Source organism: Ranitomeya variabilis, chromosome 7 (genome assembly GCF_051348905.1).
Source record: "Ranitomeya variabilis isolate aRanVar5 chromosome 7, aRanVar5.hap1, whole genome shotgun sequence".
NCBI classification, from domain to species: domain Eukaryota; kingdom Metazoa; phylum Chordata; class Amphibia; order Anura; family Dendrobatidae; genus Ranitomeya; species Ranitomeya variabilis.
Window position 1 is genome coordinate 201284557 of NC_135238.1, and position 26756 is coordinate 201311312.

The window sequence follows — 26756 nt, forward strand, 5'->3', positions numbered from 1 at the left end:
GCGTTTTTGGTGCAGATTTGGAGCAGTGTTTTTAATGCTTTTTTTTATATCGTACAGAAAAACTTTGATGCTGAACTTCAAAATTCAACAATGTTTTTTTACATACATAATTCGGTGCAAAATATGGGGCAGAAGACAAGCCGCATTTACGCTACGTGTGAACAATGCTGTACAAGCAAAGCGGATGTGACATCTGCTGAGACGTATGTATGATACGCATGCATCTGGGCAGGTATGTGGGGCCATAGGATCATCGTCGCGGCTTCGCGACACCAGACGATCATTCCATCTCTGCTTTCAGCCATATTCCCCCCAATTTTTCAGCCACAAAATCCACTACTGTAGAAAAGGTTTCCAATAGCAACCAATCAGATCCTTGCTAACATTTTCAAAGCTGCACTGCAAATGTGAAAGCTGGATCCTGATTGGTTGCTATGGGGGACCTGAGGCAGCTCTTCTATAGGGAATTGCTATTTGCGCAGTTGTCTTTGCTGCTATAACATAGGCTCTATCTGCTCTCTGTGGAGTAGGTGACCACAGCTGGACATTGGAGGTGACAGCAGCCCAGGCGCCGGGTGGGAGAGAGGTAGCGAGGATTTCCTGTTGCCAGGACAACGCAGGCAGCCGCCAGCCTGACCGCCGCCTCTGTCTGGTCATGTGGGGGGAAGCCAGCAAGATGGCGGCCGGGAGCCGGAGGGATGCGGTGTGACTGCGATCATCTGGAGTCATCCATTCAGGGAGTGAGTGCTCCGGGCGGCAGTGCCGGCTCCTCTCCTCCTCCATGTGCCCCCTCTTTGTGCAGGTGAGCAGTGCGCCGCCATGTCCCCTGGTGTCACCTGGCTCCATGGATGCTCTGCTGCACTGGAACTTTTATGTCTTGCAGTGATTTCCAGCGCAACTTGAAGACGTTCCATGCAGTGCAGCCCCCCAAGACCCCCGCAAGGCCAGAGCCCCCTGCCCCGGCTGACCATGGCTCTGACGTTATTTGGTGAGTTGTGTTTTCTTCCATCCTTATCTATTGTTTCCTGCAGGCTCTGCCTCTGGGCGTGTGCTGCCCCTGTAATGTCTCAGCCATTATTAGTCCTTACTGATCCATGATCGTGGGGGGCTGCGGCCATTGTCCTACCTCTGTCTGGGGTCCTATACTGACTACATGATCGCAGCCCGGGCCGTGAATGGAGCGCCCTTATTAATTGCTGGTCCGTGCGGCACGGCTACACAATGCGGTATCGCATGCAAAAGACAGAGGTGCCGGGCTCTTGCAAATTAAAGGGGTTGTCCAGGCATGGAGTGCAGACTTGTGATTCCCCACACTGATTTTCCAGGAGCAGGCGGTCATGTGACTTCAGGTATGCGATTTGCATACTTCCAGCCACATTCCAACTAGACGTGTCAATTCACTTGTATAGAGAGAGGCCGTGCACGTCTAGTCGGCATGTGACCGCATGTATTCAAATCACATACTTTAAGTCATGCCCCTGCCAGCTTCAGACGCCGGAGAATCCTGACAGTGTGCACGCTATGCAATGTGAGGATTCACAAGTCTGCAGTCACATACACTGGCTGCAGACATGCACCTCGAGCCTGAAAAACCACTTTAAATAGAATCCATCTGCAAGTTTTTGCTATGTAATCTGAGGAGAGCATGAGATAGGGGTTAAAACACAGAATTCAATGATGTGTCACATGTCAGGCTGATGTTTACTTACACTGAAGGTTTTATCACTAGGACATTATCATTGCTGTGACTAGCTGGCATGCAGACACTGGTCAGACTCCGCCCTTTCCTGTGATGAGCAGCTCACTGTCTATAGACCATGCACATAGAGAGCCTGCTGTGGGCGGGGTTACTTTCTCATCTCTGCTGCATTTTACATCTAAAAATTCTGATTATACCAGAACAGGTGCACCCAGTAAACTAAGTGATACATCATTTGATGCGGGGTCTATTTGCCTACATCATGCTGCTGACAGATTCCATTAAAGGCTGTGTGTCACCATATAAAGATCATCATGGTTTAATTCATGCTGCAATATGATGGATATCAACTTTGTGACCTCCATAAAAATGTTTACAGTAGCGTCGTGCACATTACATGAGGGCCGTACATCAAAGGGGTTGTCCTGTTTTAAAAAAGCTTTCACCTATAAAGAGGATACATGATGACATGTTGACATGCTGTGGGTTCTAGCTGATGCGGCAGTACATACTGTATGTCCAACCACCGCTCCGTTCACTTCCTGTGGGACTGCCAGGAAAAGGGAAGCGCAGTGCTCGCAGCCCCATAGGGAATGAATGGAGCTGTGGTCGGACATGCGTAGTGGTGCTCCATTCTAATGGGGATAAAAGGGCCTGTTCTGCCAATCGTTGCCAGTTCCAGCAGTCGGGACCCCACTGATCAGCAAGGTATCACCTATCCTCTCAATAAGGGATGACTTGTTTTCACTGGTAAACAGGAAAATGACAGGGTAAAATGGTCCGATGGTTTATTATTATTATTATTATTATTATTATTATTATTAATTTTTTATAGCGCCATTTATTCCATGGCGCTTTACATGTGAAATACGGGGCAAATATAGACAAATACATTAAACATGAGCAAAAACAAGGCACACGGGTACATAAGGAGGGAGGACCCTGCCCGCGAGGGCTCACAGTCTGCAGGGGATGGGTGGTTTACCTTTTAATATACCAAAATGCAACCATGACTTGTGATTATGGCCCAGATGTACAGCTCTGTCAAAAATTACCGTATATACTCGAGTATAAGCCGACCCGAGTATAAGCCGACCCCCCTAATTTTGCCACAAAAAACTGGGAAAACTTATTGACTCGAGTATAAGCCTAGGGTGGAAAATGCAGCAGCTACCGGTGAATTTCAAAAATAAAAATAGATGCTCCATACCATTGATTATTGCCCCATATATTATCCATATATAGCTGTGCCATATAGAATGCTCTGCACCGTTCATTATGGCCCCATAGATGCTCCATATAAAGCTGTGCCCCATATACAATGCTCTGCACCGTTCATTATGGCCCTATAGATGCTCCATATAAAGCTGTGCCATATATGCTCTGCACCGTTCAGTTTGGCCCCATAGATGCTCCTTATAAAGCTGTGCCATATATGCTCTGCACCGTTCAGTTTGGCCCCATAGATGCTCCTTATAAAGCTGTGCCATATATGCTCTGCACCGTTCAGTTTGGCCCCATAGATGCTCATTATAAAGCTGTGCCCTATATGCTCTGCACCGTTCAGTTTGGCCCCATAGATGCTCCACATAAATCTGTGCCATATATAACGCTGCTGCTGCAATAAAAAAAACAAACCACATACTCACCTCTCTTGCTTGCAGCTCCCCAGCGTCCGGTCCCGGCGTCTCTCCGCACTGACTGATCAGGCAGAGGGCGCCGCGCACACTATATGCGTCATCGCGCCCTCTGACCTGAACAGTCAGAGCGGAGAGACGCCGGGAAGACAGAGCGGCGCCCGGCATGTGGATCGTGGACAGGTAAATATGTGATACTTACCTGCTCCCGGCGTCCCGCTCCTTCCCCCGGACAACTGGTCTCCGGGTGCTGCAGCCTCTTCCTCTATCAGCGGTCACCGGCACCGCTGATTAGAGAAATGAATATTCATTTCTCTAATGAGCGGTCCCACGTGACCGCTGTACAGGGGAAGAGCTGCGGCACCCGAAGACAGTGTGACGGGCAGGGGGAGCGTCAGGATCGCCGGGACTAGGTAAGTATGCCTCAGCGCCCTCTCCCCCTCACCCGCCGACCCTGCCACAGACCGTGACTCGAGTATAAGCCGAGAGGGGCACTTTCAGCCCAAAAATTTGGGCTGAAAATCTCGGCTTATACTCGAGTATATACGGTAAGAGACCACCACATCAAATCCCTGTCATGGACAGCCCAATCTCCAGACCTGAACCCCACTGAAAACCTCTGGAATGTAATGAAGAGGATGATGGATAGTCACAAGCCATCAAACAATGAAGAACTGCTTACATTTTTGCTCCAGGAGCAGTGTGAAAGACTGGTGGAAAGCATGCCAAGACACATGAAAGCTGTGATTAAAAATCACGGATATTCCACAAAATATTGATTTCTGAACTCTTCCTGAGTTAATACATTAGTATTGTTGTTTCTAAATGATTATGAACTTGTTTTCTTTGCATTATTTCAGGTCTGAAAGCACTGTCTTTTGTTTTTTTTTTTTATTTTGACCATTTCTCCTTTTCAGAAATAAAATACAAAATTTATTGCTTGGAACTTCGGAGATATGTTGTCAGAAGTTTATAGAATAAAAGAGCAATTTACATTTTACTCAAAAATATACCTATAAAGAGAAAAATCAGACAAACTGAACATTTTGCAGCGGTCTCTTCATTTTTGCCAGAGCTGTAGGTGCTTATGTATGCTAGGGCTAGCCCCCTATCTTCGATCACACTGAATGCATGCCTGTGGGGTGGGTTTCTACTTTAAGGACAGTGGACCCCACCCTTTCTTAGATACCTAACGCAACAAAGAGAGCAGGCAATTTCCAAGTCCATCGCTGGCTCCACACCTCTACTCAGATCTCTGATGGTTTGGCTGCAGCGGTTACATCTTATCAACAGCTGACATCACCACTGCAGCCAATCAATGAGCTCAGTGGCTATGGCAATGTAGATGAAACTAGAAGCTGAAGTGGTGATGTGTGTTGTCAACATGAGTCCGCTGCAGCCAATCACTGAGATTTTAGCAGCGCCGTCTCCCTGTTGCTGGGTTCAGAAGTATGAGAATCTACACTGTTTATTGTTTTAGGTGTATGAGATCTTTTAAGGGTTTACTTTTCTTAGTGGTAAACTCCTTTAAGAATTTTCTTTAAGACTTAATTTTAGGGGCTTTATTGCAGTAATAGCACCTGATAATCCATGTGAGCCCAGCTGTACAGTCAGCGTTCCCTACTTGGACGAAAGGTTGATAATGGTCACTATTAAATGACCCCAAGCTATTGGCTTCATGTATCTGTATCATTAGGGTGGGACGTACAATTATCTCGCTTTGTTTGTTGCATTTGATTTCCATCTGAATGAGTCTAATTGAAGATCCATTATATGACACCTATATTATAGATGGGTAATGGTCTGTCCACTTTAATGGAGTAAATGCACTTACTACAAGTGTAATTTAAGACGGGGACTATCTGTTTAGACTTTTGCTTTGATGAATGGTTTTCCATTTAGGGGTTAGAGATCAATGCACTGGCAGATGTCGGAGGAGGCGAGGAAATACTGAATATTTCACTGGGCAGTTCTCCAGAGCTCGTGATCTCAACAAATGCTATGATAAGGGTCTTATTACAGGGGATTTTACCAGAAATCTTTTATCCGGGGTCTAGAGAAGGTTTGGTGATTAGCTATGGGCCTTACAGCTCCCATCATGGTTGTCACCAGCTTAGTTTTGAATGACAAACGTGTCTATTTTTTTGGGAATATTACAAGCACCGCTTAATGGTTGTCCCCAACTTATTAAAAAAAATGAAAACCTTAATATGTCAATTAGAAGTGTTATCTATTACTTCATATTATATTCTAGCTTGGGAAAAATGTTTTTGGCTAAAGTGTTTCCCTACCATAGACCTTTATGGTATAGTGACTGAATATGAGTTAAAGGTCTGACCTTTGGAAAATCCAGAAATGGCGGAATAACTGGACGTGGCACATGTTTCCATAGTTTCAGATGGTCACTACTTCTCTGTAGATAACACCCCCAATAATGCACACATTTCTGGTGCGAAAGCTCCTGACTGTTCACACCGAGCTTGGTGCATTCTTGACGTGGCCAAACAGCTCAGTGCTTCTTCTCCCATACTTGTAAAGCCAGAGCTGTCAATCAAGGAAGAGCAGGGTGGAGCTAGATGAAAAACAAATGGGTGGGAATGAGCACATAACTGTGCACTGAACAGCTGTGCTTGGTTTGCACAGTCATTTTTAAGAGTATTACTATTCATTGATCCTTTCACATGGCTATATTTGTTAAATCTGATTAGTATGCATATTATATGGAAATTCTACTTTGCCCTAAAGTCTAATGTCTTGGTAATCAGTAAGTCTAGCTATAGAGCTGTCAGCAAAGCGCATGTTCACCCGGCAGCTGTTCCTCCCAGCCCCAGCCCCCATACATTTACCAGTGCACAATCCACAAGGAGGGAACAGGAAACTTCTGGATGTTTTTGGTGTCAGTTTGTCTCTGGTGGGAACTAAGGGGTAACATTTCTCCTTGTGGAGAATGACAAGCCAAGCCTGGCATGTCAGAGTGAGGAGACCAATAAGCCATGTATACTCTTCTGGGAAATTAAATATGTAAATTGTCTCTTCAGAGAGGAAGCACTCTAGCTCTGAGAACATTTCTAGGGCTACAATATCAGCTCAGAAGGGTCTGACTCCCCGTAACCCGTATAATATATATTCTCTCACGCCTGTAAATATCTCCTGCCTTTGCTGGTATTGCTGTTTTATGATCCAGTATTTCATGTTTCACAGGTCAATAGATGCATGGGTAGTGACTTGCACTTTATCTAAGTGATTTTTCTGCCAAATGTATCCTTTCTGGTACATGAGTTATCCATATGGTGCCACGACCAACACGTGCCCTGCACAGATGTCACCGGCTTGTGCCATGTGCACCATAGCGAGGTCTGATCTCAGTCCAGATGCCATAAGGCTTGCACATGGTTTCTGGGTTAAAGTTTCCATTTGTTAACCTGTATTAGGTAGGTTATTTCTAATTGAATAATCGTAACAATGTTGATTCCTCTCATAATTAAGATCACTTGTTAAAGGGAACCTGTCATTAAATTGATGTTGCCTGAACTATGGGCAGCATGAATCTGGCTGCATGATTGCAGTCATATGTTTTACTCTGAAATAATGCAGCTTTTCAGAGAAGCATAGTTTGAAAACCCAGCTAGTGACTACAGGAAAATACCTGATTAGTCCAGATTGTCTGGCTTTGCCCTATTCTAGTTAGTTAACAGGACTCTCCTATGTACATATGTGACGGAGACCTGTCAATCAACGGGAAACGTGGAGAAGCCAACTAAGAACTGCACCAGGCTAGTCCCGCACCAGGCTAGTCCCGCACCAGTGCCTGGCCAGCTTTGCAAAGTAATGAAATGCCGCAGCATTACAATTTACAACATAGCCATCTGCAATAACAGCCAGTGTCAGATTCATGCTGCCTGTATGTCCAGTAGCATGCATCTACACGTTCCCATTATTCATCTGTTAAAGGGAATCTGTAAGTAGGATCAACCTGTAGACTGTGAGTCCTCGTGGGCAGGGTCCTCTCTCCTCCTGTATCAGTCGATGACTCTTTTGTTCGTGATCATTGTATTTGTTTTTTTTTTTTAATGTATACCCCTTTTCCCCTGTAAAGCGCCATGGAATAAATGGCACTATAATAATAAAAAGAACCCTCCTAAGGCGTTTATAAGGGCATGTAGGTCAGAGAAGAAAGGTAGAATGTTGAATATAATGATAACTTGATATCTGCGATCTGATGTTTTATTCTACATAAATCCTCATTTTTATTAACATGTAAATGAGCTGTTAAAGGGAATCTGTCACCTCATTTTTCATATATAAGGTGCCACCACTGCCATTAAGGGCTTATCTACAGCATTCTGTAATGCTGTAGATAAGCCCCCGATGTATCCTGAAAGGTAAGAAAAACAAGTTAGATTATACTCACCTATTTGTACACTTCAACTGCGAGAGACAGAATCTTAAAATAAAAAAACAGAAAATCACATTGTATGATTTTTACATAACTAATTTGCTTTTTATTGCAAGAAATAAGTATTTGATACAATAGAGAAACAAAACTTAATATTTGGTACAAAAACCTTTGTTTGCAATTACAGAGGTCAGACGTTTCCTGTAGTTCTTGACCAAGTTTGCACGCACTACAGCAGGGATTTTGGCCCCCTCCTCCATACAGATCTTCTCCAGATCTTTCAGGATTCGGGGCTCTCCTGTTAACATTTTGTACACTTTTTCTTTACCCTTGTGTGTAAAATATGCATTGCACTGATTATATACCGGCTTTTACGACTGTCCATCAGCAGCTCTACACTCTTAACAATGTCCTTCTTTTTCTCAAGGACTTTTTTTAGATTTATCTAATTAATTGGATATTTCTTACTGACAGTTTCTGAAATCCATCTTCATCTTATTTTTCTTCTCTGGCAATGAGCCGCTTGGTTTGCAGCCGCTTCCTTAGTGTTTCCTTTTCTGTTCTCAAGTTACACAACAAGGGAAGGGTGAGTGAAAGTTTTCAGGTCGTATTGAATTGACAGGAAAGGAAGTGCTGATCCAAGCTGAATCTAACAAACTCCAGCAGAAGGTGGGAGGTTATATAATCTAGTGGTAAATCAGATTGTTTCCTCTAGTTTCCGCTCTGCAGGGATCTGTGAGTTTTTTCTTTGTTAGATTGGCCCTGATTATTTTGTATATTAAGGTACCTTTACACAGTGCCATTTTCATCGCTACGACGGCACGATTCGTGACGTTGCAGCGTCGTATAATTATCGCTCCAGCGTCGTATACTGCGGTCACACGTTGCAATACATGGCGCTGGAGCGATAATTTCATGACGTATTTGCGATGTAGAAGCAGTTGGTTACTGTGCGCACATCGTATACAACCTGTGTCACACGATGCAATCATGCCGCCACAGCGGGACACTAGACGACGAAAGAAAGTTTCAAACGATCTGCTACGACGTACGATTCTCAGCGGGGATCCGGATCGCAGTAGCGTGTCAGACACAACGATATCGTAAATGCATCGCTGGAACGTCACAAATCGTGCCGCTGTAGCGATCAAAATTGCACTGTGTAAAGGTACCCTTAGGAAATGGCATGAACAGCAATTCCCGGTATTCCTATATTATCAGTATTCCTCCCTTTATAAGCAGGGAAAGTTTAAGTCTGGAAATTCTGCAAATATAAAAGGTTAGAAAACCTACTCAAAAGTGAATATTCAAAATCCAAATAACAAATACTTTAAAATAATTTTATTGAATGAAATTAAAAACCAGGAGAAACTGACAAAAAACATCACCATATATATCATAGTACAAAGAACATATACATCGTTAGGACCACAGATCCCATATTATATACAAATATAATTGGCTAAATTACCCTCAAAACAATCATATAAAGTGCAAGTCTAGCAATCAGTCTGTCAGGACTGCATAAAGTGCATAAGTAATGTGCAAAACGGTATATATACCAATGTATTAGTGATCCGTGACTCCCAAGGACACCAGCTCCAACGTACGTTTCGCCACCGTGGCTTTTTGAAGGAGTGAAGAGGAAGTGAAAAGGGGAATCTTTTATACGTGACCCCAACCAATCAGAGATAATATAATAATACATGTGATCAATTAATCAAAAAATATAAACGATAATCCAAATAACCTGTATATAATATATGGAATCCCATTTTATGAAATTCATCAATTCAAAACACATAAAAAGCAAAACAGACCTGCGCTCAACGGTGGAACGCACGCCGAGGACTGACAGACCCGGAACCGGAAGTGACGTACCGCGGCTAATGCGTCACAACACGGAGAGCACAAGCTGCATCGCTGCAGGTAAAACAATAAAATACATTGCGGGACACATAAAGAATCAAGCGGTATACAGAAGCAGTGTCCCAGAATGTAAAAAAAATGTTAATATATTGTAATCCGCACCACCCTCGAAACCGGAAGTGACGTCTGACAACTATGTGTCCCGGCAAGAAAAGACAGTGACTGTTATTACTGCATATAAAACCACAAAACATCAAAAAATATAGCGAGATACATAAAGAATCAAACAATATGCACAAACCAATTAAAATATATACATTTACAATCAAATATATTATCAGCAAATCCAAAAAAGACTCATCACAGTCATGCGCACAAGCGGTGGAACATACCGCTGGGGCGCATACCTGAGGAGAAAAATAACAGTAAATAAAACATCATAATAATCTAAATATATATAAATATGGCCTCATATTATCCCACATTATAAGAAAATATATATATGAACAAATGTATATAAAAAAACACAACATTTAAACAAATATTTTAACAAATATTTATGTCAGCTATCATTTTATCAAAATATCCCAATATTACAAAGTGACGCGTGCTGGATAACAATAAATATATTCATAAATAAGTGTGCTAAGTGCAATGTGAACACACGTGCGACCCAGTGAAGAAGTGCAAAAAAACCTTTTATTATTATAAATAAATAAAATAAAAAGATTCCTTAGAATATCTGGATGGCTGGAAAAAACTAAAAAGCAAAAGACAAAGAAAAAAGAAATAAATTAAAATCGGTTATAAAAATGCACTAAAACATTTGTTCGTTAAGGCCCTTAGGTGCCATCGTATCTAGTCTGAAAATCCATTTAGCTTCTATTTGAGAGAGACGTTTCTTAATATCTCCACCTCTGACATTAAGGGTAACATGATCAATCCCTCTGACCTTCTAAAGAGAGCCATCACACTGATGAAATAACTTAAAATGTTTTGGCAATGTCTTTAGGGATTCAATATCAATAATGGTTTGTGCTGCCCTAACTCTACGTCTAAACTCCCTAGAAGTCAAACCAATATATTTAAGATTACAAGGACAACTAGCACAATAAATGACTGCTGTTGTAGTACATGTAATTGGGTAGAGAATATTGTATGTTTTGTCCTCATCAGCACCGGAGAAGACAGTACATCTTTCGATGTTGGGACACGCTACACAGCATCCACATGGGCGACAGCCCCACCTAGGACCTCGTGATCCAAATGGGTTATCGATCTTCTTTTTATAGTGGCTGTGTACCAGAACATCACAAAAATGTTTTGATCTTCTAGAAGTGATAGATGGTTTTGATGGTAAATATTGTGTCAAAACAGGATCCAATTGTAAGATTCTCCAATGTCTTGCAAGGATATCTCTAACCTCCCACCATCTACAGTTAAAAGATTGAATATATCGTACCTTATCGGGATTTTGAGCCACTGGTCTTTGTTTATTGAGTGCCTGAGAGCGGTCAGTTTTCTTTGCCCTCCAATACCCTTGTTCAATATACCGGGAAGAATATCCTCTTTCTGTAAATCTTGCACTTAAATCCTTGCTCTGTTTCTCAAAAGAATCTTCATCTGAACAAATACGTCGCATACGTAAGAACTGTCCCACTGGTACAGTATCCCTTGGATAAGACTACGCTGATGTGATGACGAAAAATGAAGTAAACTGTCCGTTGAAGTAGGTTTTCGAAAAACATCTGTATGAACAAACCCAGCTTCATCAACTCTAAAAAGAATATCCAAGAATTCAATATCAGTTCTCTCCGCCTTATACGTCAGATGCAAATTTAGATAATTTTTGTTCAAATGGTTCATAAAAGTCTGCAATTCCTCCATAGACCCCAGCCAAATACACAAAATATCATCAATGAACCTTCCCCAGTATTGCACTCTATCCACCATTGGTATGGGCTCAGTGATAAATATTTTTCTTTCCCACTGCCCCAGGAACACATTAGCATATGAGGGTGCAAACGCCACCCCCATTGCTGTGTCCTGGACCTGTAGGAAGAAATATAAAAGGTTTTTTAACTCTTTTAAGTTTACACGTGACACCCAATGTGGTAAAAAAGGAAAAAAAAACAAACCTAGCAATGCCCCGACACTCGCCTTTCACGCTGGCCATGTCCCCACTGTTCTTCTCTCCTTCTCTTGGTTATCATGTGCCATGTGCAGCCAATCTGGGGGCCGCAGAGACATGGCCAAAGTGGCCTCAGGGGGCCAGTATGTGCTATTTCTAACTTTTTTGGTTTTTTTGCCACACTGGGGCCATATCTTAACCAAAAAAATACTAAACTTTTTTTATTTAGTTTCCAGTGATTGCAAAAATTGAATTTTATTTTTAATATATTCCCTTTTTGGTTTGTTTCTCTCTTAAACAATGTTTTGTTTGTGCTTCTTTCACCTGCTGCTCAGCACAGATCAGTACTCTATTTTCAGACAATCTGTATGAATGTGTCAAAAATTCTGACCTTTACAACACCTGATTTTAGTCACAAAGGTCTCAAAAACAGTGTAAACTTGTGAGATTAATATTAGTGTTCATAAAAAATGATAGGTAAAAAAAGGGGGTATATATCAATTACTAACACCATGTGTACAATCTATATAATCGTCTACAGGTCACTTCCGTCTCTCTGTCTGTCACGGAAATCCCGCAGCGCTGATTGGTCCCAGCCGGCCGTGACAAATCAGCGACAGGCACAGTCCGGCCGCGAATTCGCCCTTCCCTACTCCCCTCCAGTCAGTGCCCCCTTCATACTCCCCTCCAGTCAGTGCCCCCATAGCGGTTAGCAGTCTGTTAAACGGACTGCGTTACACCGCGGCATAACGCGGTGTAACACAGTCCGTTAACGCTACTATTAACACTGTGTGACCAACTTTTTACTATTGATGCTGCCTATGCAGCATCAATAGTAAAAAGATCTAATGTTAAAAATAATTAAAAAAATTAAAAATCATTATATTCTCACCTTCCGGCGCCTTTCTCGCTCCTCGCGACGCTCCGGTCCCAAGAATGCATTGCGGCAATGACCGGAGATGATGTAGCAGTCTCGCAAGACCGCTACATCATCACGTGTTATTGCCGCAATGCATTACTGGGACCGGAGCGTCGCGAGGAGCATCGTAAACGCCTGGGCTGGATCCGGGGGCCGCCGGAAGGTGAGTATATAACTATTTTTTATTTTACTTTTTTTTAACAGGGATATGGTGCCCACATTGCTATATACTACGTGGACGGTGCTATATACTGCATGGGCGGTGTTATATACTATGTGGGCGGTGTTATATACTATGTGGGCTGTGTTATATACTATGTGGGCTGTTATATACACTATGTGGGCTGTGTTATATACTATGTGGGCTGTGTTATATACTATGGGCTGTGCTGTATACTACGTGGGCTGTGCTGTATACTACGTGGGCTGTGCTGTATACTACGTGGGCTGTGCTGTATACTACGTGGGCTGTGTTAGATACTACGTGGGCTGTGTTAGATACTACGTGGGCTGTGTTAGATACTGCGTGGGCTGTGTTAGATACTACGTGGGCTGTGTTAGATACTACGTGGGCTGTGTTAGATACTGCGTGGGCTGTGTTAGATACTGCGTGGGCTGTGTTAGATACTGCGTGGGCTGTGTTAGATACTACGTGGGCTGTGTTAGATACTACGTGGGCTGTGTTAGATACTGCGTGGGCTGTGTTAGATACTGCGTGGGCTGTGTTAGATACTGCGTGGGCTGTGTTAGATACTGCGTGGGCTGTGTTAGATACTGCGTGGGCTGTGTTAGATACTGCGTGGGCTGTGTTAGATACTGCGTGGGCTGTGTTAGATACTGCGTGGGCTGTGTTAGATACTGCGTGGGCTGTGTTAGATACTGCGTGGGCTGTGTTAGATACTGCGTGGGCTGTGTTAGATACTGCGTGGGCTGTGTTATATACTGCGTGGGCTGTGTTATATACTGCGTGGGCTGTGTTATATACTACTATTCATATTCTAGACTACCCGATGCGTTAGAATCGGGCCACCATCTAGTGGATATCATAAAGGGCATATCGCTAAAGATAAATCAAGAACAGAGAAGAAAAGTGAGTTTAAAATCCAACTTGTATATAACAATATTTTATTTATTTAATTACAAAGATAGATAAAGTAAGGTGTAGAGGGAGCAAATACCAAGGGGAAAGGAAGGACGCACGATTCAAGGGACAGGCTAAAATACAATATTAAGCATAATAGTAGCTGAAGAAATTGTGAACGTGTCAATGTGCTTTGATGCCAAAATGACAAAATTAATAAGTGCAAAATACAGACCCATCAATGGAACAGGTACAATATATGGCACAAAAATACAATGGAAAGAAAGGGGTATACATAAAGTACCTAGTGCATGTGATGTCATCTTAATCTGTCGGGTGGACGCATTCTTGGGACAGCTCCAGAGACCCTCCCCTCTCCTTTATCAGGTACAGCATGTCATGTTTTTGGCACTTTTTGTTTGGCATATACTATAGTAATCACCAGTGGATTAAAGTGACATCACATGCACTAGGCACTTTATGTATACCCTTTCTTTCCATTGTATTTTTGTGCCATATATTGTACCTGTTCCTTTGATGGGCCTGTATTTTGCACTTATTATTAATTTTGTCGTTTTGGAATCATAGCACATTGACACGTTCACAATTTCAGCTGCTATTATTTTTAGTATTGTATTTTAACCTGTCCCTTGAATTGTACGTCCTTCCTTTCCCCTGGTTATTTGTTCCTTCTGCACCTTATTTTATTTTATCTATCTTTGTAATTAAATAAATAAAATATCTTTACAACACCTGGAAGATAGTTAAATAAAGAGCACAATTTTTTTTTTACCGTATACACTCGTGTATAAGTAGAGTTTATCAGCACTTTTTTTTGTGCTGAAAACGCCCCCCTCGGCTTATACACGAGTCATTGTCACAGAGGCAGGAGCCGGCGGCTGCGGCTAAAGCCTTTTCCCGCTGCTAAAGAGAAATGAATATTCACTGTGCTGGCAGTGAATATTCATTTCTCTTATAGCGTGCAGTTACAGCCGCCGGCTTCCAGCACACATCGTACATACCTTTTCCTGTGCGCCCTTTCTGCATCTTGTTCCGGCTGGCGCCAGCAGCTCTTCTGGGCCGAGCGATCACGTGTCCCCCGCTTGCTAAGGTAATGTATATACACATCTCTCCACTCCTATAGGCGTGGAGTGAATATTCATTACCTTAATGAGCAGTGACACATGATCGCACGGCAGGAAGAGCTGCTGGCGCCGAAACTAGATGCAGCGAGGGCACGCAGGGAAGGTACTGTAAGTAGGGTGCGGGTTTTTTTGTTTTTTTTTATAGGAACCATGCATACATGAATAGGGGGATAAGAAGCCATGCACACAAGAACGTGTATAAGGAGCCATGCATACAAGGACAGGGTTGGGGAGCCATGCATACAAGGGCAGGGAGGGGGAGCCATGCATACCAGGATAGGGATGAGGGGACAATGCATACCCGGCTTATACTCAAGTCAGTAAGTGTTCTCATTTTTTCTTGGTAAATTTAGGTGCCTCGGCTTATGCTCGGGTCGGCTTATACTCGAGTATATACGGTACTCTTTTTAATAAAAAGGTGGAATACCCCTTCAGGGTGCACGTACACATAGATAGCTGGTGGCTGAACCCACTTTTGGGAAAGGGAATTAAAGGCCCCCATTCACATTGGACTAAAATTGGCCAGACTCACCACTGCTCGGTCGACAGTCTGTGTATGGAGGTTTCCCACGATCCTGAGATAAGAATGTGACATGTCCGATTTTGGACAGTTTTGTTCTCAGCGAGAAGTCACCAATAGAGGGGTCTGGCATCGACTCTCGTAGAGAACAGAGAAGCTCTCGGTAAAGCGAGCTCTCCTGTGTATGGAGAAGTCAGGAGATATAGCCGCCGGCAGCTACCTTTTGTGTATGGAGCTCTAAACCGCTGACAGACCCCTTGGGTAATTACTTATAGGGCATTAGAATACTTATTCTTCCTCTCCCCCAGTATTAACTGTCCAGGAAGAATTTGGTGACCTCCATACACATTAGGTCTGCTGAAAAAGGCCGGTCAGCCAACTTTAATCTAATGTACGTGGCTTTTTTGCTCCACCATGCCCATCTTCTGCCTCTGCAACATTCCTGAACCATCTGATTTAGGAAATTATTACATTTACTATATAGTAGATCATTTTGCCTTAAGCCACCCATTCACATTAGATGACTATCACTGCTATATCTACTGACGCCCCTCCATACACAAGGGCACCCAGGTAGGCCTAGTGCTCCTGTGTTAGGTACGAGAGAGCAGCTGACAGTCCTCTTGTCCTGTGGAAGATAAGCCGCTGCCAAAGGAATAATTGGAAATGCAATGGCCGGACCCTTCCTTTCCCCTGACATCATCATGTTATTGGAGAGCCAGGAGGCCCCCATACACTTTAGCCTGTCAGTTGATCCCACCAATATCGGCTGGTCGGTCGACTGTAGTATTATGTGTGTAGGGCCTTGTATAGTTTTGCTTTGTGCCAATTCTTTGTTATTAATCTTGGAATTTTATGAAAAAAAAAATTGACAAACTATAGACATAAATAAAAGGATGAGGGAAGTCAACAGGTCCTTTTGGGTTGTGCCACTCAGAAAGTTTCCTTATTAAAACTTGACGTTGTAGAAGTAGGTGTCATTATATGAGCCAAAGACTTCACCCAATTATCTGCATCACTTAAATGGCTGCCGTGGGGGAAATACTTTCATGGCCGAAAGCGTTGGTACTCTTGAAATTGTTCCAGAAAATTATTGCAATTAGACATGTTTTGTTATACACGTGTTTATTTCCTTTCTTTGTATTTGAGCAACACAAAGAAAACAGAAAAAAGCAAATTGGACATAATTTCACGCAAAACTCCAAAAACGGGCAGGACAAAATTGTTGCTTCCTTTCCAAAATTATGGGTAGACAACTTTGTTTCAAGCATGTACTGCTCATTCACACTTGCCTGTGAAAAGTAACAGGTGTGGGCAATATGAAAATCACACTCGAAACCAGATAAAAAGGTGGGAAGTTGACTCAGTCTTTGCATTGTGTATCTGTGTGTGCCATATTAAGCATGGAGAACGGAAAGAGGAGAAAAGAACTGTCTGAGGAGGACTTGAGAATAAAAATTGTTGAAAAATATCAACAATCTCAATGATCTCCATCTCCAGAGATCTTCATGTTCCTTTGTCTACAGTGCCCAACATAATAAATAAGTTTACAACCCATGGCACTGTAGCTAATATACCCGGCCATAGACGGCAAAGAAAAGTTGATGAAAGGTTGCAATTCAGGATAGTCCTGATGGAGGATAGGCAGCCCCAATCAAGTTCCAAGGAAATTCAAGCTGTCCTGCAGGCTCAGAGTGTATCAGTGTCAGCGCGATCTACCCATCAACATTTTAATGAAATGCTATGACAGGAGACCCAGGAGGACATCAAAAAGCTAGACTGCAGTTTGCAAAAATGCACATGAGTAAGTCAAAATCCTTCTGGAAAAGTGTCTTGTGGACAGATGAGACTAAATTAGAGTTTTTTAGTAAAGCACATAGTTCCACCGTTTATTGAAAATGGAATGAGGCCAAGAAAGAAAAGAACACAATACCTACATTCAAATATGGTGGAGGTTCAAAGATGTTTGAGTTGCTTTGCTGCCTCTGGCACTGGGTGCCTTGACTGTGTGCAAGGCATCATGAAATCTGAAGATTTCCAAAGGATTTGGGGTCGCAATATAGTTCCCAGTGTCAGAAAGCTGGTTTTATGTCCTCGATCATGGGTCTTCAAGCAGGACTATAACCCCAAACATACTTCAAGAGACCCCCAGAAATGAATGGGAACAAAGCACTGGAAAGTTCTGAAGTGGCAGCAATGATTATGGATCTAAGTACCATTGATCACCTGTTGAGAGATCTTAAAATTGCTGTTGGGAGAAAACGCCTTCAAATATGAGAGATCTTGCGCAGTTTACTAAAGAAGAGTGGTCCAAAACTCCAGCTGAGAGGTGTAAGAAGCTCGTTGATGGTTATAAGAAGCAATTGATTCCAGTCATTTATTCTAAACGGTGTGCAACCAAATATTAAGTTGAGTGTGCCAACAATTTTGTCCGATCCATTTTTGGGGTTTAGTGTTAAATTATGTTAAATTTGCCTTTTTTCCCCTATTTTTGTGCTTTTCCAGTATACACAAAGGAAGTAAACATATGTATAACAAAACAAAAATAATTTCAATAATTTTATGGGAAAAAAAAAATATTCATTTTCCAGATCAATTTCATGGGTGCCAACACTTTCGGCCATGACTATATGGCTGGCTGCAACATTTAACTCAGTCGTTAAGAGTGACAACCACTTTTTGCAATGAAGTCGTCCAGTCCACTGACTGACAGTAGGACGACCTTACTTAAAGAAAAAGGGGTTGCCACAATGACAGGTTCCCTCTGAAAAGCTGAGAGAAAATGCTGCAAATTTCCCTGGTTAAGGGGGCAATTTTTGATAATAATGGTATATTACATTAAACACAGTATTCCAACCACAGCAGCCGTGTAGTAATATATTTAAGGTGACAATCAACCAGGAACTACATGCTACGCACCGTGCACTTTGGGGGCCACATTTAGTGGCTGCACTAGTGCCCCCTAATTCACCAGTCATTAGAGTTGATCTCTATATAGGAGGGTTGTACGACGTCACAGCTATTGAATAGTCCTGCCTTGTGGGTTAATCAACCATTATGCTGCTTTCATAAGGTCTTTGCGCCCGCTTACCCATGGACGGATCATTGGTGTGTTTCTCGCAGAGAGTATTACATGGTGTAAGTGATGTTAATCCCGTTTTCATGTTTCGATCTTCTCCTCTGCCATTGTGACCAGATTTAATTAAAGCCCAATTTCATAAAGGCACTGCCATAAAGAGAAGACTGTGATCTGTATTTCACTTGGTGGATGGCGGCCAAAAGCTGCAGGATGTTGTTTGTATCCCTATTCTCATAGATAATAATTTTTCTAGAACCAGTATATAATCTTCCATGTACTCATGCTTTTATAAATGTGTAATGTGAAGGTCTCTTCCTGCACCCATATTTTACCTTTAAAATAGATCTCCTTTCTCCTATGCTTTTACATTCACTGCTTTACTTTTCTTACCACTTTTAAATTGGACATTTAAAGCAGCACTCCTCATCACATCAAAGTCTATATCCTTTTAGTACATTTCAGTCATCATATTGTATAGCACTGTGTACTTACAATTGCTCATTTTGCCTTTCTACCCTGATAATTCTTCTCATTTTTTCCTGCGCTATTTAGAAACAGTAAGTCTCTCTTTCACGCATGAGTCATCGCCCTCTTCAACTCCTGACCCAGCTGCTCCCTCATCCCCCCCACCAGGGAATTTTGCAGTGATGACTCAAGCAGAGAAAATCAATCTCCTTTTTCTACATAGAGCTTAGAAGGATTCAGCTAGTCACTTATTAATCACGTGTTTTCATAGACCTAATGGAAAAAAGAAGAATTAGCTGGGTAGAAAGGCAAAATGAGCAATTGTAAGTACACATTGCTATATAATATAATTACTGTAATATAGTAAGAGGATATACAAAGCAGCGGTTTCTATTCCTGTTGACAGGCAGATCTACTGGTGTCATGCTGATTGACAGCCAGCTTTCTCCAATTAGGCAGTGGAGAACTGGCTGTCAATCAGCATGACACCAATAGTCCCGCCCTGTCAGCAGGAAAAGAATCAGCCGCTCTGTTAATATACGAGGATACAAACTTTGATGGCAGTGCTTCTTAAAAATGTACTACACACATATATTTCCAGGAATTAAGTTACTGATCCAAACTTCAAAATTAAAGGTGCAATAACACCTGCCGAACATGGCTGTAAAATAACCCCCGACCTGCTCAATGCAAGCCGATCAGTGGTTGTTTGATCGCCTTTTCAAACAGGTTGCCCCGAGTTACATGCACATAGAATGATCATTAAAGGGGATATCCTCAGATAGTTGCTACCTACCTGCATGTTGTGCACGCTTCCATAATCCGCTGGCACAGACGTTGCGTCAACAGAGCGTCTATTTCTTTTCCTGTTGAAAGGGCGGGACTACTTGTCTCATGCTGATTGACAGCCGGTTCCCCACTGACTCATTGGAAGAAGCCGGGTGTCAATCAGCATGACACCAGTGGATTTGCCCTATTGCAGTCATCATATTATATAGCACTGTAAGCAATTGATCAATTTGCCTTTCTACCCAGATAAATTTTCTTTTCTCTGCTCAATGTAGAAACATAAAGTCTCTTTTCCCTGCATGAATCATCACCTTCTTCAGCTCCTGACCCAGCTGCTCCCTCCTTCCCCTGCCAGGGACTTTGTAGTGACTTATGACTCATACAGGGAATAGACTTCCTGTTTCTACATAGTCATATGCCTAAGGCTGTGTGCACACGTTCCGGATTTTTTGCATTTTTCCGTTTTTTCGCTATAAAAACGCATACAAATGCATCCCATCATTTATAATGCATTCCGCAATTTTTGTGCAAATGTTGCATTTTTTTCCGCGAAAAAAACCTCATCGCGGTAAAAAACGCAGCATGTTCATTAATTTTGCGGATTTTTTTGCAGATTTCCCACTATATTATTGCATTGGGGACCTCCGGAAAAAAAATGCAAAAAAATCAGCAAAAAAACCGCATGTGGATTCCTTGCAGAAAATGTCCTGTTTTCTTCAGGAAATTTCTGCACGGAATCCTGACGTGTGCACATAGCCTAATGGAAAAGAGAAGAATTAGCTGAGTAGAAAGGCAACATGAGCAATTGCAAGTACACCGTGCTGTATAAAATGACGACTGCAATATATTAAGAGGACAAGTTGTAATACAAGTCCCATGTCCCAGATGATGTGTGTGTGTTTATATATATATATATATATATATATATATATATATATATATATATATATATATATATATATATATATATATATATATATATATATATATATATATATATATATATATATATATGTATGTATATATATATATATATATATATATATATTTTCTTCTCAGAGAAGGTGAGACCCAAGATCAGCAAGTTACGTCATACGCTAGCGATATGCTCTCACTTGCTCCAGCTTTATAGCATGCGCCTGCTGTAATACATGTACAGATGTACTTTATGCTGTAAATGTGCTTGCTATTGTAGCCTGTAATTGTCTTCTTTTCTTTCAGATAATGATGAGTACAGGCCTCCTGTGTGGAAATCTTACTGTAAGTATACTACAATATGGTCAACTACTCCTATCCGAGATACTGCGTCAGGAAAGCACATATTGGCACACACTGGATAGAACATGCTGCCTAAGTGACGGCTGATCAGTGCATCGGAGCTGCTGCCATTAGGTTGTATTCCCGGGCAAGCAGGAGATCTCTACATATTCCACTTTCTACGAAGTGATATGCCAAGCTTTTGCCTCCATGTGAGAGAGAGCTAATATTTCACTTGTGCCATCCATTGGAGGTGGTTACACCTGAGGTCCACAAGGCAGAATTTAATAGACCACCTGTTAATGTAACATTGGGGTGTTTTATGTTAGTGATGGAACGATCTCATGGTGAAGTCCCCTTTTGGGACCAATAAATATTGAAAGTAGAAGCTGTAACTGTACAAAAAAATGAAGACTAAAACGCACAAATTGCAGTTTTAATAAATATTCCTTATAGGCAAAACAAAAGTACAAACAAGGCATATTTTGCATTACCACTTTGAATACGTGATCAAAAATCTAAATAATTTTCTTTACTATGTACTTTTCTGTGCAAAACTAATGAAACTATAGCAAAAAAAAAAGTTTTCAGAATTGCTCTGTTTTATATTTTGCATGTCCCACAATGGCAGTAAGGAAAATTCTGATTGTTCCCCCACCCAACCCACAAAGTCCTCACAAAAAAATGTATGGCTCTGAAATTATGGCGACATATAAACAAATTATATTTTCCCATATGCATATATGTTCAAAAGAAGTAAAAGATTTAAAAAAAACACATAAATTTGCTATTACTATAATTGTAATTAACCCACCGAATAAAGGTAAAATGTCATTATATTGCGTAGAAGAAAGCGGGGGAATTGCTATTGTTTTCCTTCCCATAAACAGTTACTAGAAGTTAATCAATAATTTTATTCATCCGTATATCTGCAGAGAAGATACGTAGGAAGAAAAGAAACAGCGCTCCAACCACCATCACAGTATATTAGGAAATTATTTGGCCCCATACTTTAGAGCTATAATAGTCATGGCGTGTGTTCACTGCCTCGTACGCTCTTTACTTTCCATGGATGCCTTGGGCATTTTTAACAGGAATTGAGACAACATTTTTTGTAATCTATAACCAGGAAATTTGTATGAAACAGGAAGGAAATAATTGAGTGGAAGCTGCTATTATAAGCAGCAAGAAAAACACCGATGTGATGACCATGATGTCTCTGTATTATCGCAGGGATGAACGCCACCAAAGGGTTTCATGGAATAAATGGACCATAAATATAAGGGACAACACCCTTCCTGGCTCATAATACTTTATAAGAAGGTGGAAAGTTGATTAGATTTTTTCTGTGGAGCTTTAGCACTAAAGATTAATGATGATGAGCGAACATGCTCCGGTAAGGTGTTATCTGAGCATGCTCGGGTGCTAACAGTGTCTTCGGCGTTCTCGAAAAATATGTTTGAGTCTCCGCGCCTGTATGTCTCACAGCTGTTCGATTGCCTAACAGAAAGGCAGTTCCCGTGAGACATGCATCCACAGGGATTCTAACATATTTTTCAAGCACGCCAAAGACCCTGTTAGCACCCGAGCATGCTGAGATAACACCTTATCCCAGCATGTTCGCTCATCACTACAAAAGATCCATCATTTCTCTTATAATAATGGGGGATACATTTCGGCATTACATTTTTAAAAACTAATTACCGTAACTAGTAGAACCTCTGGCATTAAAAATGTTTGGGCCCAATAATTTTTTTTTCATTTGCATTTTTTTTTTTTTTTACTTTTTTGATGTTTTTCATCAGTTTTTGATTTGCACCAACTTCTTTAAATTTGCTGTAATTTTTTTTACTCTAAATTTCTTTTTCTAAACATTTGCAGCTGATTCATTAATTGCGATATAAAAAAAAACCCTCTAATTTTTGGTGCAGATGCACTCCAATATTTCCTCCACCCATCAACCTCTCGGGTGATTTTTATGTATACCTGAATTCCCCACCCCCTGCAAAATTTGCAAAAGTTTAGTAAAATCTGCAACTTTTTGTGCTTAAAAGTTGCAATAAAGGTTAAAAACAAAAATAAAGGGTACTTTTCATTTTTCTCAACTCATGACCCACATTTACCCTTTTCAAGAATTTGTTGCAAAAAAAACTCAATACTACCAGACAAAAAAAGTGACTTAAAGAAGCCCTGCCATCAAAGTTCTTACCTTCTCAATAAATTGCAGTCATCATATTATATAGCACTGTGCACTTAAAATTGCTCATTTTGCCTTTCTACCCAGATAATTCTTCTCCTTTCCATTAGGTTTGTCACATGATTAAAAACTGATTAGCTGAATCCTTCTAAGGCCTCTTTCACACTTCCGTCGGTACGGGGCCGTCGCAAACCGTCGGCCCGACGTACCGACGGACGTTGTGCACAATTACAATGTGGGCAGCGGGTGCAGTTTTCAGACGCATCCGCTGCCCATTGTGAGTTCCGGGGAGGAGGGGGCGGAGATCCGGACACGCATGCGCGGTTGGAAATGGCGGTTTCGACGGACGAAAAAACGTTACATTGAACGTTTTTTTTCATGACGGGCCTCCAAATCACGACGCATCCGTTGCACGCTGCATAGCCAGCTCAATTCATACTTGTCCAGGGGGAATAACATAGGAATGGCACAATGCTTGGAAGGATCAGGATCTTACAGGATTATTTCTTTGTGAAATTATTTATTGATTCTGTAACAGACCGGTCAGCACAGCGTTCATGAACGTATACTCCAGCAGTGGTCACTGCGGCTATGTGATGTTGTCTAAGGCCCCATTCACATGCATGTTCTATCCATGCTTCGCGTGGTCTGCAAAAAAAGTGGCTCCTATCAGTGCAAACTCTTAAACCGTCAGATGGGAGCAGTCTGCTGCATTAATCAGGTTATGGAGCTTCAGTATATAAAGTGTAATTACTGTGTTGTTCTTCTTAGTATATCAGCTGCAGCAGGAAGCTCCTCACCCCAGAAGGATCACCTGCACACGGGAGGTGAGTGCCCAGGGCGTCTTCTTATTGTAAGCAATGGGTGCAGAATAAAATTATTCTATTTAGTTCACTCGGCTGCTAAGTACTTTTCCTGTTATTCCTCATGACCCGCTCATACATATGCACACCCAGTTGGACCGAACGTGCATGTGTTTTCAATAGAGGGGGCGAATACCACTGTTGGCTTATCTGCCTCCGGAACAAAGGGTTGAGAATGAGGGCTTAAAATCCAACATGCCCAATCCTTCTTTCCCCTAATATCGACTCTTGGGACACCCCCACACAAGTTAGGCCAGTTTCACACATACATGTCTTGTGTTGCGAGTATAGATCGAATGCACTGTCTTTTACCCCAAACTTGACAGCTCTATTGTATGCTTATGAGGCCTCATTCAGACGTCCGATGTTCATGTACACGTGTTATATGTGGTTTTAGCTGATAGCGCTCATGGCTGTGATAGTCTATGGGGCCATGCAACATGTAGGTGAGTTTTCACAGGCCAAGCTTAAAATCGTGGCGACATGTCTGATCTTGATCTGAATAGACAGGACGTGAGCACTACTGGAGGAGGTGCACGGGTAGGTTCCCACACCATCCTCACAGACTAGCAGTGGACTCCGCGTCTATACTTGGGCACTGTCTCCCATCTAGAAGCACGGATCTCCCCTTATGCGGCTTGATGGCCATATATACAGTGGGGCAAAAAAGTATTTAGTCAGTCAGCAATAGTGCAAGTTCCACCACTTAAAGATGGGAGGCGTCTGTAATTTACATCATAGGTAGACCTCAACTATGGGAGACAAACTGAGACAAAAAAATCCAGAAAATCACATTGTCTGTCTGTTTTTTTATCATTTTATTTGCATTTTATGGTGGAAAATAAGTATTTGGTCAGAAACAAAATTTCATCTCAATACTTTGTAATCTATCCTTTGTTGGCAATGACAGAGGTCAAACGTTTTCTGTAAGTCTTCACAAGGTTGCCACACACTGTTGTTGGTATGTTGGCCCATTCCTCCATGCAGATCTCCTCTAGAGCAGTGATGTTTTTGGCTTTTCGCTTGGCAACACGGACTTTCAACTCCCTCCAAAGGTTTTCTATAGGGTTGAGATCTGGAGACTGGCTAGGCCACTCCAGGACCTTGAAATGCTTCTTACGAAGCCACTCCTTCGTTGCCCTGGGGGTGTGCTTTGGATCATTGTCATGTTGAAAGACCCAGCCACGTTTCATCTTCAATGCCCTTGCTGATGGAAGGAGGTTTGCACTTAAAATCTCACGATACATGGCCCCATTCATTCTTTCATGTACCCGGATCAGTCGTCCTGGCCCCTTTGCAGAGAAACAGCCCCAAAGCATGATGTTTCCACCACCATGCTTTACAGTAGGTATGGTGTTTGATGCATGCAACTCAGTATTCTTTTTCCTCCAAACACGACAAGTTGTGTTTCTACCAAACAGTTCCAGTTTGGTTTCATCAGACCATAGGACATTCTCCCAAAACTCCTCTGGATCATCCAAATGCTCTCTAGCAAACTTCAGACGGGCCCGGACATGTACTGGCTTAAGCAGTGGGACACGTCTGGCACTGCAGGATCTGAGTCCATGGTGGCGTAGTGTGTTACTTATGGTAGGCCTTGTTACATTGGTCCCAGCTCTCTGCAGTTCATTCACTAGGTCCCCCCGCGTGGTTCTGGGATTTTTGCTCACCGTTCTTGTGATCATTCTGACCCCACGGGGTGGGATTTTGCGTGGAGCCCCAGATCGAGGGAGATTATCAGTGGTCTTGTATGTCTTCCATTTTCTAATTATTGCTCCCACTGTTGATTTCTTCACTCCAAGCTGGTTGGCTATTGCAGATTCAGTCTTCCCAGCCTGGTGCAGGGCTACAATTTTGTTTCTGGTGTCCTTTGACAGCTCTTTGGTCTTCACCATAGTGGAGTTTGGAGTCAGACTGTTTGAGGGTGTGCACAGGTGTCTTTTTATACTGATAACAAGTTTAAACAGGTGCCATTACTACAGGTAATGAGGGGAGGAAAGAGGAGACTCTTAAAGAAGAAGTTACAGGTCTTTACAGGTCTGTGAGAGCCAGAAATCTTGATTGTTTGTTTCTGACCAAATACTTATTTTCCACCATAAAATGCAAATAAAATGATAAAAAAACAGACAATGTGATTTTCTGGATTTTTTTTTCTCAGTTTGTCTCCCATAGTTGAGGTCTACCTATGATGTAAATTACAGACGCCTCTCATCTTTTTAAGTGGTGGAACTTGCACTATTGCTGACTGACTAAATACTTTTTTGCCCCACTGTATTTGATTAAGCAGATTGCACAGTAACGGACTTACAACCTACTTTCACTCCACTACGTCAGTACGTAACTGACTGCTATGGCCGAAACGTTTTTAGGTGCTACGAATAAATTTGTGTGCTTCACATATACTTAAGTTGAGTGCCGGGTTCTTATGATCTTGATCTGAGTCAGATCAAAATCGTCAATGCAAGCGAGTCCGTAAAAAAAAAAAATTGTACCACACTTGGATGTCATCCCACTGCGGTATGATTTTTCACAGACTTCTTTGCCAGAATGGAGAAGGAGGAGAAATATATACGATCATGGCCGGTAGATTTGGCACGCTCGAAATTGTTCATGAAAATGGAGTATTTCTCCCCAACAATTATTGCAATTACATGTTTTGTTATACACAGGTTTGTTTCCTTTGTGTGTATTGGAACAACACAAAAAAGG

The 26756-nt window shown here is 41.9% G+C and overlaps 1 protein-coding gene across 1 annotated transcript in view; it reads left to right on the forward strand.

The window, feature by feature from the left end:
• Window positions 1-437: 437 nt before the first annotated feature.
• The window catches only part of CHN1 (chimerin 1), a 124432-nt gene continuing 98113 nt past the window's right edge, over window positions 438-26756 (forward strand). Inside the window, exons 1-4 of the mRNA XM_077272664.1 lie at window positions 438-802; window positions 884-988; window positions 20952-20990; window positions 23956-24011. Coding sequence (XP_077128779.1) covers window positions 913-988; window positions 20952-20990; window positions 23956-24011 — 171 coding nt within the window. The 5' untranslated portion in view covers window positions 438-802; window positions 884-912. The remainder of the gene's footprint in view (window positions 803-883; window positions 989-20951; window positions 20991-23955; window positions 24012-26756) is intronic.